The sequence below is a fragment of the Calypte anna genome, chromosome 1 (assembly GCF_003957555.1).
Source record: "Calypte anna isolate BGI_N300 chromosome 1, bCalAnn1_v1.p, whole genome shotgun sequence".
Lineage (NCBI taxonomy): Eukaryota > Metazoa > Chordata > Aves > Apodiformes > Trochilidae > Calypte > Calypte anna.
In genome coordinates, this window is record NC_044244.1 from 21,411,349 (window position 1) to 21,425,768 (window position 14,420).

Consider the following 14,420-nt stretch of genomic DNA (forward strand, 5'->3'; position numbering starts at 1 on the left):
AAAGCTCTTAACGACCCTAAGCTGTGCGCAGCAACCTGTTCTCTCCTGCTGGAAAGGAGGAATTAGTGGTTGCGATTATCTGGAGAGGGGAGGTGTTTTCCACGAGGGACCTTTTCTCACCAAAAAGCCACCAAGTGCCCGCAGCAGCGGCAGGATGTAAATAGGCAGCACGAGGCCGGTACGACTACTGGCGAGGAGGCAGCGGTCCCGGGAAAGGGCGGAGCGCCGGAGGGGGGTCCTCCCGGCGCTGCACTTGCTACATTAACTCGGCGCGTCGGAGACGACGACACAACTTTCCAGGTCTGCCCCAGGAGGCGGCGAGAAGACCCAGCCCGCTGCTCCGGTCGCCGCGCCCCCAGTGCCGGCCGCTTCCCACGGCAGACCCCAGCAGCACAGCGGCTGCCCGCCCCAGCGAGGCAAGCTGTTCCCAGGAGCCGGGCGGGCATGCCTCCCGCCCCCAGCCTCGCCGAGCGGGGCAGCCGCCGCCTCTGAAGGGAAGCGGGTGAGCCCCGCCGCCTCCCGGCCATGCAGCCCCTTCGCGCTCCCCTCGCCCTGCTCTGCCAGGTGCTGGGCGCCTGGGCTGCCTGCGCCCTGGCCCCCGCCGCGGCTGCCGGGCTGCCGGCGCCCCCGCAGCATGCCCGCTCCTCGCCGGCCCCGACGCCCCTCGCCCCGGGCCGGCGGGCGGCCGCAGCTCTCAGCGAGCGCGGAGTACCTCTCCGCGGGGTCGACGCCGCGGCCGGCGGAGCAGCAGGACCGGGCGGCGACTGCGCGCCCCGAGGGTCGGCCGGGACCGGGCGGCGGCGAGCGCGGAGCAGCGAGCGCGGAACCGGCGCGGCGGCGGCGGGGAGGGGCGCGGAGGGCGGCCCCCGCTGGCTGCCCCTGAACGGCTCCTCTGGCGGCGAGGGCAGCGGCGGGGGCCGCGGCAACACCACGGGACGCCGCGCCCGCGTCCGCAACCCCTTCTACCCGCTGACCGAGGAATCGTACGGTGCCTACGCCGTCATGTGCCTCTCCGTGGTAATCTTCGGCATCGGCATCATGGGCAACATGGCAGTGATGTGCATCGTCTGTCACAACTACTACATGCGGAGCATCTCCAACTCCCTGCTAGCCAACCTAGCCTTCTGGGACTTCCTCATCGTCTTCTTCTGCCTGCCGCTGGTCATCTTCCAGGAGCTCACCAAGAAGTGGCTCCTAGAAGACTTCTCTTGCAAAATCGTCCCGTACATCGAGGTAATGGCGGCGGGTAGGGATGCGCGGGCCCGTGCCCCTTCCCACAGCCCCCAACTGCGCCCGCCCGCCTGATGGGACGCGGCCCCCCAGGCACCGCTCCCCTCGCTTTAGCGCCGCCGGTCTGCGCTATGTGCGGGACCGCGCTGCCCGCGCTCCTTGCTGCCGGCCCGGGAACGTCCCGGTGCAGCGCGGTATGGGTCTCCTGGGCATTTCTTAGGGCCCCCGCAGTGAGAGGGGGCTGAGGCTCTGGCCGCATGGCAGCGGGATTTCTGTAACCCCGGACTGCATGCGTTTAGCTCTTCTTTCAACTCGCGCGACTTCTGCCAAACTTAATTTGTTTCTTGTGGTCCTGAAAGGCGAAGACTCCTCTTAGATTCAGATTTCAATCTTTCAAGCTCTGCGTTTGTTATTTTCCTGAAGTGCTGCGAGTCAGGAAAGCGGATGGAGGGAGTGGCTGGGGTTAGACTTCAAGATGACTGTAAAAAAGAACCATCAGTGGGATGTATATACTCGGAATTCTTTATTTAGCTTATCTAAAGAAAAAAAAAAAAAACAAAAACAAAACAAGCCCAGGTCCATTTAAATCTCAGCTTCTTTGCAGTTGCTTAGATGCTCTGTCAAAGAAGCTGTCGGCCAGCTGGCCGGAGTCCTGCCGGCAGCGTTCAGGTTGTCCACTTTATTTATTTACTGGAAATGAACATTGAGGCTTACTGGTAGAGTGGTAACCTGTAATTTGTTTGGCACTTTTGTATTCCCAAAACGTTATGTTCGACTTTATTCTGTAACTGAAAGCTGAGAAAATAACTCCTGATTCTGCTGCCCTAAGAATGAGATACTGGGGAGGATGGGGGTGTGTGTGAGGGCAGGAACTACCAAAAAACATCCCCCAAGCAAAAAACAAGCTGTTGTAAATACACGGTATACCAGTTTCAGCAACACATTGGTAGGCAGTAATAACTGATACTTTTAAGAAAGTCTTTAGAAAGATGTGTGACATGTAGCCACTAACTTGTCATTACTTCTTTTGCATGTGATACACTATCTCTGGTGGTATTGGACAAAGGGTGGAGCTGTGCTACACTTAGATAAAATCACGGCCAGTAGTATGCCAACACATTTTAAAAACTCAAGAGTACCCTTAATCTATTTTCATTTTAGAAGACTTGAAGGAGTGACTATGTTGGTTTGGTTTTTGGTTTTTTTTTTTTTGGAAAAACTGATAGTACTAGGAGCTCTTAAAATTTCTGACTTGATTCTGAGGCTACTGTGTTAACCAGTAGAATAAAGAGTAATGTTTCAGTTAAAGTGTAACCATTTCAATTAAAGTTGGTAGTGTAGTTCAGATGTTCTGAGGAGTTTCCTATAGCAACATTTCACGCTTCCTAGCCTTTTTCAGTGCATTCACATACAAAATAGAAATAATTCTTTGTAATGCTGATCCTAATTAAAAATCAGTGTTTGAAACTGTTTGCATAGCTATGCTATTCTTCAAAATTAGTTGCTTATGCTGTGCAGCTTTGGGCACTAAAGACTTTGTCAAACTGAAAGTCATTTAGCTGAAATGTAGTTGTTGAAATTCAAAACTGAATCCTAAAAAACAATCAGTTTCTGCTATCTTTAGTGACACTTTATTTTTTTTTTACTTTAAAGTTCTGTAGATGTCTAAAGCTGAAGTCTTACTCAAGGATTAGCTTGTACCCAGTCATGATAGGCCAGTGGTATGGCACCTGTCTTAGCCTAACTTACAACAGGGGGCTAAAAGTGAAACATTCTCATTGTCCTTAAGGAAGTTTAATTTATGTCTAAGGCACAGATATAAAAAGATATAGCCTTGGGGTTCATTGTTGCTCCCAGAACTGCATGTTTTTCATTCAGTACTTGATAAGTGTGATACTCATGTGTGTAAAGTACATTCATCTCCCTGGGAGCAGCGAGTAAAAGTCTGGATTTACCCCTCTGTAAATGGCAGCTATGAATGGCAGGTACTGAATACCACTAGTGGATTGTGACTCTCCACACCATGTCTTGAGCTTGGCAAAAAGAACACTGTCTCAAATCAGGATTTAATCCTGCTGAGATGAAGAAGGTAATTAGAGCAAAGGTTCATCACTTTCCAAAGGTTGTTCTAACCTCACAGGCTTTACACAGTGACGCTGACATCACCAGGAGCAGTGCATATCTGGAGCATGTCATCAAATCTGCCTTGTGAGTGGCTGCTTCTCTGTGTTCTTTGAAGGATTATTCACAGCAGGGTGCTGATCTGACAGGTGAACAACACTGGGTTTGCTCTTGTAAATCACCTGGGCAGGCTCATCCCCTTCTCACACAATGTCCTTTTAGCGTTTTGAGAGAAAGGATGTAGCTGTTCCTAAAGAGATAGGAAAGGTTTCTAGACCTTCATCGTATACAAATAGAAGCACCTTCCTGAAGACTCAGAAAATTTAAGCACTTGCCTGTGTTTTCTGTAAGCTAACCCAGCATTTTTCTTTTAAGTGTCTTTGTTCCATGATTTGCATCTTTCTGTTGCATGTCAGTTTGCCTTAAATGCTGTTTAAGGAACTACATGTCTCACCCAGAGTTAAAAATCCAGAAATACTTTGGCTTTCAAGCATCAAAGAACCTTATTGGACTGAGCCCCTTGTCATACCAGCCTGTACTTTCCAAACAAACAGGCAGGGGATATCTGATTATTGACAGAAACTGATATGATGATCACAGTAATTTATCATTACTCAACTGTACTTTGTATTGTGTTTGAAGGTTTCAAGTTATCCCAGTAGGGAACCTTGAGGTTTTTTTGTTTATCTTCTTGTTGACAACTGTTTTTCATTTGTGCATTTTAATGGGTATTGCACAGAATTTCAACAAAGTATCAGTGATAACACACATGGGAATATGTTTTATGATATCTTCACACATTTGTATAGATAAGCGTTGAGCTTCCAGGAGTGGAAGGGCTCCACAGTATTTGATTTAAAGGACAGTTTACCAAAAAGATTGGCTATTACCAAATATATTAAGCAATCATTTCATCCATATATTGTATCACAGTTTGGTCACTTCTAACCACCTTTTAAAATTGTGCTATGGGTGTGCTTGCATAAGGAATTCTGTGCACGTGACTGAGAAAGGAACTGAGTAAGTTAATTCTTCTGTGCTTCTCACAGAGTCTTTAGGTGAGAAGAGTAAAACTGCTAGAAAGACAGATGGTTAGTAGAATTAGATGAAATTAGCTCCACCAGGGACTTCACTTGACCCTGATAATGGCAGTGTCCTGGAAGAGCAGTTTTGAATGCACTGAGAGGTAATTAGAACAACTGAGGCATCTGCTCTGCCTGTAAGGAGGTGTGGAGAAGTGCTGCTTCTGTGTAGTTTTATTCCTTTGCTCAAGAGTTCTTAGAATTTTGCCACTTTTTTGTAGACGGTTCAGAAGTCTGGCTTTTGGCATGCATGTCTGGTGTTTACCTGCTCACTGTTTATGGTGTCTTTCTTATTCTTTTGTCAGTATTGCACAGTGCCAATTCCCCTACTTACAGACTTACACTAGGCCTGAATAGAAAGAAGTGTGGATGTAGACAAAATCAGTAGTTTTACTTTGCTTTATAATATTTCACAGCTGTTAAATATAACAGTCCTGTGAAATAGCATTTTTTGTTTTTATTTTAATGCTGGAAGTCTGTAGTGAAGAGGTTAAGTAAGTTGTTCGAGGCTGAGAGCAACTTACTCAAAATGACAAATGGATTGTGTCAGCTGGGACTAGAAACTATCTTTTGGGCATCAAAAGCAAGCTTGCTTGAGTTGTGTGCATTCTGCTTTTGGAGGTTATGCTGGAAGCTTGATAAATTTGGGAAGAGGTCTTTGAAAGTAAACATCACTTTTTGTGTTGGGAGATGTAGACAAAACTACTTACAGGGGCGAAAGTATTTAGAACTGGGGAAGGGTCTAAAAGGAGTGTTTGCAGAAGCAGCTGTACCATTTGGGCAGTCTAGCACAGGGCACAAAATTGCTCAGAGCAGTGGTTGTACTCAGCCCTGAACTCAATGCTAACAAACATGAGCCCCTCTGCCTTTCATACCCCCCAACACAGAGGAGAAAGATGAGTTTATGGTGTCCTCATCTGGACCATATCATGCGTATGGGACTGGCTTGACTCTGAGCAGGCTGATAGAGAAAGCCCCTGAAATCTGGTGCCTAGGCTCTGCATGTGCTTTTGGCAACCAATCTGCGGCATCACTTTTCTTTCTGGTGGGTAATTTTGAGCTCAGGAAAGCTCTCACAGTTAGTATTTGTAATGGCAAGCATGAGGACGGGTTTGTCCTGGAATACAAATTACTATCTTTCCCTGGAGCTGACCCTCCAAAGCAATTTGCAGTGAGGTTTTCTCCTCTTTCTCTCTTTTACTTTGTAGAGGCAAGTGAGTGACATAAAGAAAGTGGCCATTCTCTGTCTGCTCCAAAGCTGTCAGGAGAGATCTTTATTTTAAGTTTCACTTTAGGGAAGCAAATACATTTTTTATGGGCGTTTATAAAAGCTGTGTATTATCTGTCTCTTCTGTGTCTTTTGTTGTGCAGCATCTTCTTTATGTCTCTTCTTTGACTCTAGTCAGATCTAGGTTCCTGAACCTCCAGTAAGTCCTCTGGGCTGTAGACACACATCCTCAGAGAGGTTTGCAGTTTCAAAGTTTCATATTCAGAGTTTTCTAGGGCAATGGCTACGTGTGTCTATTAGTGAACAGCAAATCTCCAGCACTTATCATGCAAAAAATAATTATTTAAAACAGAAGTGTCAATATATCTCTGTCCTTTAGGTATTTAAGGCATGGTTATAGTCACTGCCATGCTGGCTGTCCTGTCAGTCTTACTCTCCTCTGCAAACCCTGTCCTTAGGGGCTCATAAGTTGTCCATAAAAATTTGCTTTTAGCTTGAATTTTGCATGTGGCATTTCGGCATGGAAATTAATTTGTGTCAGAGTAAGTATAAAATTAGGTCAGTAATATTTAAGTTACATGTGTGTGGAGAGAAAAAGGCAGCATCTGCTGTCCCAGCACCATTGACTCTGAGCATTTGGGTGTAATTTCTCCATGACAGGATTTTTCTTGCAAATGAGGAAGAGGCAGCTTTTTAGCAGAGGTTCCATATTGTTGTTATTATAAACTATTGTTGGAGTCCCTTGTCTGGCATGATGAGAATTTGGTCCTCAGTGGAGAACGGCACTTATTTCTTTACTTGAAAAAATAAAATATATGTATAACTAAATTAAGTTTACATATATGGTAGCATAGTAGATTGCAAACAGGAAAATGAACAAAAATTAAATCCTTTTGTGATTTTTACAACCCTCTGGATAACCATGTACTGTACTAATCAGTATTTCTATTACCCTGATAGTCTGATTGGCCCTTGCTTCCAACAGAATTCAGGTGTAGCTCTTTGAAATGGATTCTGCTTCTGAACACTGTTACTCTAAAGATACACAGAAGAATAAGAAACAGACAAAGTGCATGTACTCTGTTTCCCTGATATGAATATTGATAGTACTACAAAGGGCACAACCATATTGTACCAGTTGTTCCATAATAGTAATTTCCAGAATTACCATCTTGTCATTTAGATAATTAAGGTGATTTAGATTTTAATCCAGGATGCTTAAGCTAATTGCTAATGTCAGAGGGTATCAGCTAGGGCCCCAGTACTCCCTAGCTACTGAGTTAATTCTACCACAGCACCTTAGTGTTTTAACTGAGTGAAATGTCCAAATTTAATGCATAAAGCCATTAATGTTTAATAGCACTTCATGTAAGAAATATAGAGATTATATATTTAATTAAATTTGCTCTTTTATAACTGTTTTTGTTTTGGGTTTTTTTGTTTTGTTTTTTATTTTGGTATTCGCTTTTTATTTGTTTGTTTTTTATTTTGTTTTTGTTGAAACAACAGAAACTTGAAATCTAAGTAAACTTAAATAATTGCTTGCAATGGGATGACCTTTTATTTTGTGCCCATGCTTTTTACTAGACCCTGTACTGTAAGTGTAGAGTAGCACAAAAAAAAAAAAAAGTCTTCCAGGCTTTATGAACTTGTTTGTTTATCTTAGGCAAAACTGACAAGTCTGCAAAAGCCAGTACAGTTATATTGCATTAACATGCTTTAAAGATGTGAAGTATGATTTAGATGTTGTAACAGCCATAATAAGATTGTAGGCTATAATGGCTTAGGGAAAAAAATTAGTTCTTTATATGATAGAACAGTAATGTAAAGAGTCTACAGGGTGTCACTGAAGTCAGAGATGGCTTGGCTAGTAGTCATCAACCTTTTCTGTAGACCGCTTTCAGATCCTGCCTTATAACAAAGGGTTAAGAAACTGTTATCAGTAGAGAATACATTCTGTCTTAGAAAATTGAGCTTCAGCTTGTTGGAGCAGTGACTTCTTATAACTCCCTTATTTTACCTTATTCTATTTAAACTTTGTTTACATTTTCCCCCTCACTTCTCCATCAGAAGGCATGCTCAGGAGCATGATGCCTGAGATGATTAATGGTCTCTCATTTCTAGCCTTGAGTTGCTTATGGCTGGTTGATTCCTATTCTGTTATATTCACTGTCCCTTGGCTTGAATAACTTTTGTATCTCAAGATAGACTTATTTGTAGATAGCAGCAATTTCATATCTTGGTCTTCTTCTTACTGCACTCAGAATTTCTTGAAGTTTTCACCCACGTCACCTTTTGTAATCTAGTTTCCTTTATGTAGTCAAGTAGATATTAGTGAGAGAGGATTCAGAGTCATATTTCCACTTCTGTTGCTCACCATACTATGTCTGCATTTCTTCTCTGGTCAGCCAGAGGCTCTTGCGAGGGGCAAGAGCTGTGGGACTGCAGCCAGGAGAAGAAGTAGGACAGGCCAGGGAAAGCCTGGGAACATTTCAGTAGTTGTTAAAGTTCTTGAAAGGGGAAATGGGTATGTTGGAGGATGGAGAGAACAGATGCAATTAAGCTGAGCATTCCACGAGTTTAACTGTTGTTCTTTCTGGCCTCAGGTCCCCAAATGAGCTTTGACACAGTTGACTAGTAGCTGGTAATGACCAAAGGTTTATGTGGTGTCCTGAAGAAGCATCACAGTGTGCATATAACATTCCTGTCAATACTTTTAGGAGCAACAGTGTTAAGAGACTCTTGTAATGATGAAGTCTTGTTTTGTTTATGTTGTGGCTTGCAGTGCCTTCAACAGTGGTTCTCAGCCTAAATGGTGTGGTGACCTATTCAAAGCAGGGGTTATTTGGTCACCTCCTCAAAGCAGACTGGTGGTTGTTCACTTAGAGGCTTTTCTGATATCATCTAGTGAGAGGAAGATGTAAACTGGTGTCGTGCTTAATGTCTAGAGACCAAAGGAGAATCTTCACATGAACCATATGGAAATAAATCAGGCAACTAAATGATGATCAAAAACTACTGATCCTGACTTGCCCTTGCCTTGCCTCATTTCCTGCCAGCTTGTTGGAATTACAACTGCAACAGCACATCAGCATATTGTAAACTCAGCTGTTTCAACAAGAAGAGCACCATTAAACTCCATGCAGATTCACACTGCTTTAGGATTTGCTAAATTGGTCTTTACCTACTATCTACTATCAAATGAATTCTCTTAGTTCTGTGGTTGTGTTAGGGCAATGTAAAAGATTAAAAAGTGAACTTCTCTGGTTTCTTCCATGTTTTGAGCTTAACCCTAATTATTAGTATGACCATTAGTATGAGGAAACACCCCTAAACTGAAGTTGTGTGAACATGCAGAATGCACATCCTAATTCTTGCGCAGATAGACTATAAGCAGCACCCATTGATTTGCTGGCTATTGCTCAGTCTACAATACAGGGTAAGTAGTCAGGCCCTTAAAATTGCTGTACTGCCTTAATGCGAGTCGGCTGGGGCAAATCCCTTTCCTCTGCTTGGGAAGTTTTGTTTTTTGCAAGCTTTTCCATGGCATCACTAACTCCATTCATCTCCAGAAAATAGGAAACCATTGCCTGTTCCAGCAAAACTCTAGCTTTGCTTAGCTGGTTTCATCAGTAAATCCACAGGAGAGTTTTCAAAGCCAGCTTCCACTATTCTTAGTTGTTTCCTCTTGCTCTATTTCACTGTCTTAAACCTCCAACTTATTGGTCAATTAATGTGACAGGAACCCCGTAGGTCAAGTTCGTTCATGGTAGGCATGTCTTCTTTCATTAGTCCAGCCTTAACAGCTGCAGTTTTAGTGTTTTAGCTGCTGTGTAAAAGCTTGTTTGCAATAAAATGCTGAAGCAACACAAGCATATTTGTTAGGGACAGGGGGAGAGGCTCACTTAAGATGTGAGAGGGAAGATGTTAGGATACAAAACCTCAGATTTTCTTCTGTTTTGCTGCTGATTTTTATTTCAATCCCTATTCATTTCCAAATGTCACTTATTTCCCTGTAATTGTAGAGAGATGAGTTCTGACCCTTTTATTATTCATGTTGGACGTTCTGGCTAAAGGTTTTGCTGTGACTCTAAGGATTTTGAAGACTGCAGACACATTTAAATATTTTGGAAAAAAAGTAACTACTCTTGAATTAAAAAATCTTACTCAGCATACATGAAAATCATCTTTCATTAGCTAAGTTTATCATCGTTCATTAAGATTTTTCTGTAACTGTAATATTTCTTAAATTGTTTTTAATTTGTGCTGTATTCACCAAGCTTGCTTTGAATCTTGTCAGACAGTTTACCTTCTTAAATCAATAGGCTTGCCTATTAAAAATGTTTACTGTACTGCTTTGTCATCATTAACTATGCCAGCAAGTTAATGAGTAAGAAACCGCATTTAACTCATCCCATCTTTTAGGAAGCTGCTTCTAAGGATCCCCCAAGTAAGACAATTCCTGGCAGTTCTAATCCCAAGTCCCTAATATTTTTCAGTGATACTCAGTTTTAGCAATCTGGTATGGCCATTAATGAAGGCCAGAATTAATGACACATTTATATAATTGTGCATAATTGTATTATCATTGCAGAAGTTTTTACAAGAGATGTGTAAACAGGAATATGAATGGTAGTGGAATTCAGAAAGTGTTTTTTTTTTTTAATTTACATTTATGAAATGTAAATATATCATTGCACATCAAATATGGGTGGGCAAAATTATAGTGAATGACCTATCATTAACCTAGATTTCCTAGTTGATTGCACATGCACATGGTTCATTCATTATAATACATGTAAGGAGTTCTTTTAGGAATATTATATGAGTTTCTTTTCTTTTGAATTAACACATTTTCAGGAGAACACAGGCATGCAAACTCAAGACAGTAAATGAATTAGAATGCACCAGGGCACCTAATCTTTCTGCAATTGAAGCTAATGGGAGTTCTGCTTTGAATTTGGGCTCAAGTTGAATTTATTGGAAATAGGATTAGGCCAAAATGTATATAGCTTTCTTGCAAATTTCTTTTTAGGAAATCTAATTATAAACAGGATAAAATATTAGGAAATGACTTTTCATGACAGTACAAGATCTCTGCTCATGCATAGAATGATGGTTATTAAAGCAAGAGAATATATGCATTGCTTGCTCCTTCCAGTGTATAATTGAGAGCTTTGTCCAATTCATCTTTAAGTAATTTAAACAACAAAACTTCTGGCATTTCTCCTAGCCTGCAGTACACTCTTCCACAGGATGTTTTCTATGAAATTAAGCCTAGATTTTCATGTGAATTTTCCAAATTAGGATAGTTTATTAAAGGTAGTTTATTAAAGCTGAGCTAATATAGTGAAGGTTGGTTTGGAAGGCTCTGGAAGTATAAAGATTTCAGTCTCTTTGAATTCACAGTACAGGATGACTTTATGTGCCTACATCTCATCAAAATTTCATTTAAAAGCTTTAGTCCACAAAAATAGTCATTGGACCTTGCTCCATTCTGTAGATGCCTAATCTGCAGGGTTCCTGCATTCTGTAGATATGGAGGGTTGTGATATTATGATCTGCTGTGTGCTGGATGAGCATATAAGGTGAGCGTAAGTTCATAGGTCTCTTGAGGGAAGTCTCTTCCATCCTCTCCTCTTCTGACTTAAATTCCAGCCTCCTTGGTGATACTGATCTTTCTGAAAAACACATCTTAGGAATGGAGAAGAGGAATGAGTTTAGTTTTACATATTGGTCTGTTCCTCAATTTTTTTTTCCACTCACTGTTGTGCACGCAGATGCCTGCGTGGGCCTTCAGCAGAGGGCATAGCACCAGGCTGAAATAAATATTTGTAGGCAGAGAAACAGAAGGACATAGCATGCATGCTTGATGATAGCTCAGAAAGCACTGGACACTAAGTTTGGTCTGTGATGCTTCCTTGAATGGTGTTGAGCACCATGGTGCTTAACAGTCTCCTGTACCAATAACCCTAAACTCAATGTTCCCTTGCCTTTGTTAGCAAGGGGCAAGATTGCATTGGTGTTTCCGAGTACAAACTGAACTCTCCTTAACTATGAAAGAGTATAGATGTCTTGCAGAGAACAGCTCAGTGGTAAGAGCCTTCATCCAAAGTACAATAAATTAATTTGCTCTTAAGCCTGAGCGAGTTCAGACCTTCATCTCTGATCTCTAAGAAGAATGTGTTCAATAGGGAACCAGCAGACTTTTGAAGGAGGCAAAATTTTCCCACTCTCTACTGTGAAATAGGCCATACCCTTGTAGCTGTCCTTTTACTTTCCTCCTGGCAGCACCTATATTAACTCACATCCCCCTTTCTCTTCCCAGGTGGCCTCCCTCGGAGTCACCACCTTCACCCTCTGTGCCCTCTGCATCGACCGATTCCGCGCTGCCACCAACGTGCAGATGTATTACGAGATGATTGAGAACTGCACCTCGACGACAGCCAAGCTGGCTGTTATCTGGGTGGGTGCCCTGCTCCTGGCCCTGCCTGAGGTGGTGCTGCGCCAGCTGGCCAGGGAGGACCCAGAGTACAGCGGCAGCCCCCCCGGGGAGCGCTGCGTGGTGAAGATCTCCACCGCCCTTCCCGACACCATCTACGTCTTGGCTCTGACTTACGACGGGGCGAGGCTCTGGTGGTACTTTGGCTGCTACTTCTGCTTGCCAACTCTTTTCACTATTACCTGCTCCCTGGTGACCGCGAGGAAGATCAGGAGGGCGGAAAAGGCTTGCACAAGAGGGAACAAGCGACAAATTCAGCTGGAAAGCCAGATGAATTGCACAGTGGTGGCTTTGACCATTTTGTATGGGTTTTGCATCATTCCTGAAAACATTTGCAACATTGTGACTGCCTACATGTCCACAGGGGTTTCTCGGCAGACTATGGACCTCCTCCATCTCATTAGTCAGTTCCTTTTGTTCTTTAAGTCCTGTGTTACCCCAGTTCTCCTTTTCTGCCTCTGTAAACCTTTCAGCCGGGCCTTTATGGAGTGTTGCTGTTGCTGCTGTGATGAATGCATCCAGAAGTCTTCAACAGTGACAAGTGATGACAATGACAATGAGTACACCACAGAACTGGAGCTCTCCCCTTTCAGTACCATCCGTCGTGAAATGTCCACTTTTGCCTCTGTGGGGACTCACTGTTAATTGACGTTAGGACCTTATTTACTGTATCTTTTCCCTGTTTTGTTTTTTTTCTTTTTTTTTTTTCCTTTTTCTTTTTTCCTTTTTCTTTTACTTTTTTTTTCTTTTCTTTCTTTTTTTTTCTTTTCTTTTTTTTTTTTTTTTTTTTTTTTTTTTTTTTTTTTTTTTTTTCCACATTATAATTTTTTTTTTGAAACAAAATGCAAGAAAAAAAAATATTATTGATAAGCAGTCTGCATATTAACAGCCGTGCTTTGGAAAATAAATTGTTTGGTAATGGAAATGAAAGTGAAGGACAGACCGCACTCAGTTCTAAATCCTAATATTTTGTATGGTGCTAGGATTTTATTGTTTGTGGAGGAGAATCTGTATCAATCCACTTTTATTTAATTCCATAGCAGTTTTTTGATAATCACTGTAAAATGATTACATAGACATTGTGGGTTTTGAAGGTGTTTCCTGTAAAAGATGTGATGGAAAGTATTTGAAGGTAGATTTAATCTAATTACTGTGCATTATTGTGAGAGGACTTGGACTTCAGAAAATTTATAAAGTAGCATAAAAATAAATGAGATTTTATTCTTTAACTTCATGGTCATTTGCATTTAACAAGGATACCTCTAAGTAGTATTAAATTCCTTTAATAAGTTTAAAAACATTTTTGCTTTGCATAATATAAGTGGCTATATTTAATTTACCATTTGTGTACTTACCCTTGGAGGCTATAATAACAGTATTTAAGGAAGATGGTTATAATGGTATTAGATTTACATGAGTGGGTTTTTTTTTAATGTATATTACAAAAGTTCAATGTGCCTCATTGAAAATGTCCTTCTTAACCTGCAGTTATATAAAACTTGAGTTATTTTGTACTTATTACAAAGAAAGATTTAGTTTCTCACTAAATTTTGTCTTGTGTGATTTCAAAATCCAGTTTCTCTTCAATTTGCTGTTGGTTTTGCATTGAGATCGTGTTCAGTCATTGTAGGTATATCCCCTACTGGTTTCAGTGACAGTTCCATTGCAGAGGAAGATATTCTTTAGCCAGAGGTTTGCTGACAATAAACGTGAGGGACTGAAACATGGAGAGTGAATTCCTTGGTTTTTATAGGGTATAAGCACACTTGAACGCCTGGGGCTTGACCCAGAGCCCATTGCAATCAATGGAAAGGTTTCCAGCAATTTCAGAGGGCTTTGGATCAGACTGGCATCTCCTATTTATTCTGGGATATGTAGCATGAATATTAATCATGGGGGCTCTGTATACTGCTTATAAATCATGCTGCTCTCACAGAGACTGCTATTCACTAGCAGCTCACAGCTCTCAAGCTGTTTTTGAGAAGCAAGGTGTGTTTTGCTGATGGCTTCTTGTTGTCCACAGTGTTATTAAAATCAGGGTATGTCAACACTGTCAGCAACAGTGCAATAAAGTAAGATCTGAAGTTGGTATAAGCGAGCGAGGTGGGAGACTGGAAAATGCCTGTGTGGATCAGCAGAGCTTCTTTGCCCCACTTCTGGGCTGAAGTAGAAGGGCTGCTCTTGGCAGGCAGGCTGGCTCATATTTACACTGGGCAGTAGGCTGAAGTGCAGGCACATGCTAAGGAACAGAATTTGT

At 42.1% G+C, this 14,420-nt stretch overlaps 1 protein-coding gene across 1 annotated transcript; it reads left to right on the forward strand.

Annotated features, from left to right (window-relative positions):
- Positions 1–525: 525 nt before the first annotated feature.
- On the forward strand, positions 526–13,889 carry GPR37 (G protein-coupled receptor 37). The gene is made up of 2 exons (XM_008493074.2): positions 526–1,233; positions 11,990–13,889. Exons 1-2 carry the CDS (start codon positions 526–528, stop codon positions 12,806–12,808), a joined length of 1,527 nt encoding a protein of 508 aa, XP_008491296.2. The 3' UTR covers positions 12,809–13,889.
- The last annotated feature ends 531 nt before the right edge of the window (positions 13,890–14,420 follow it).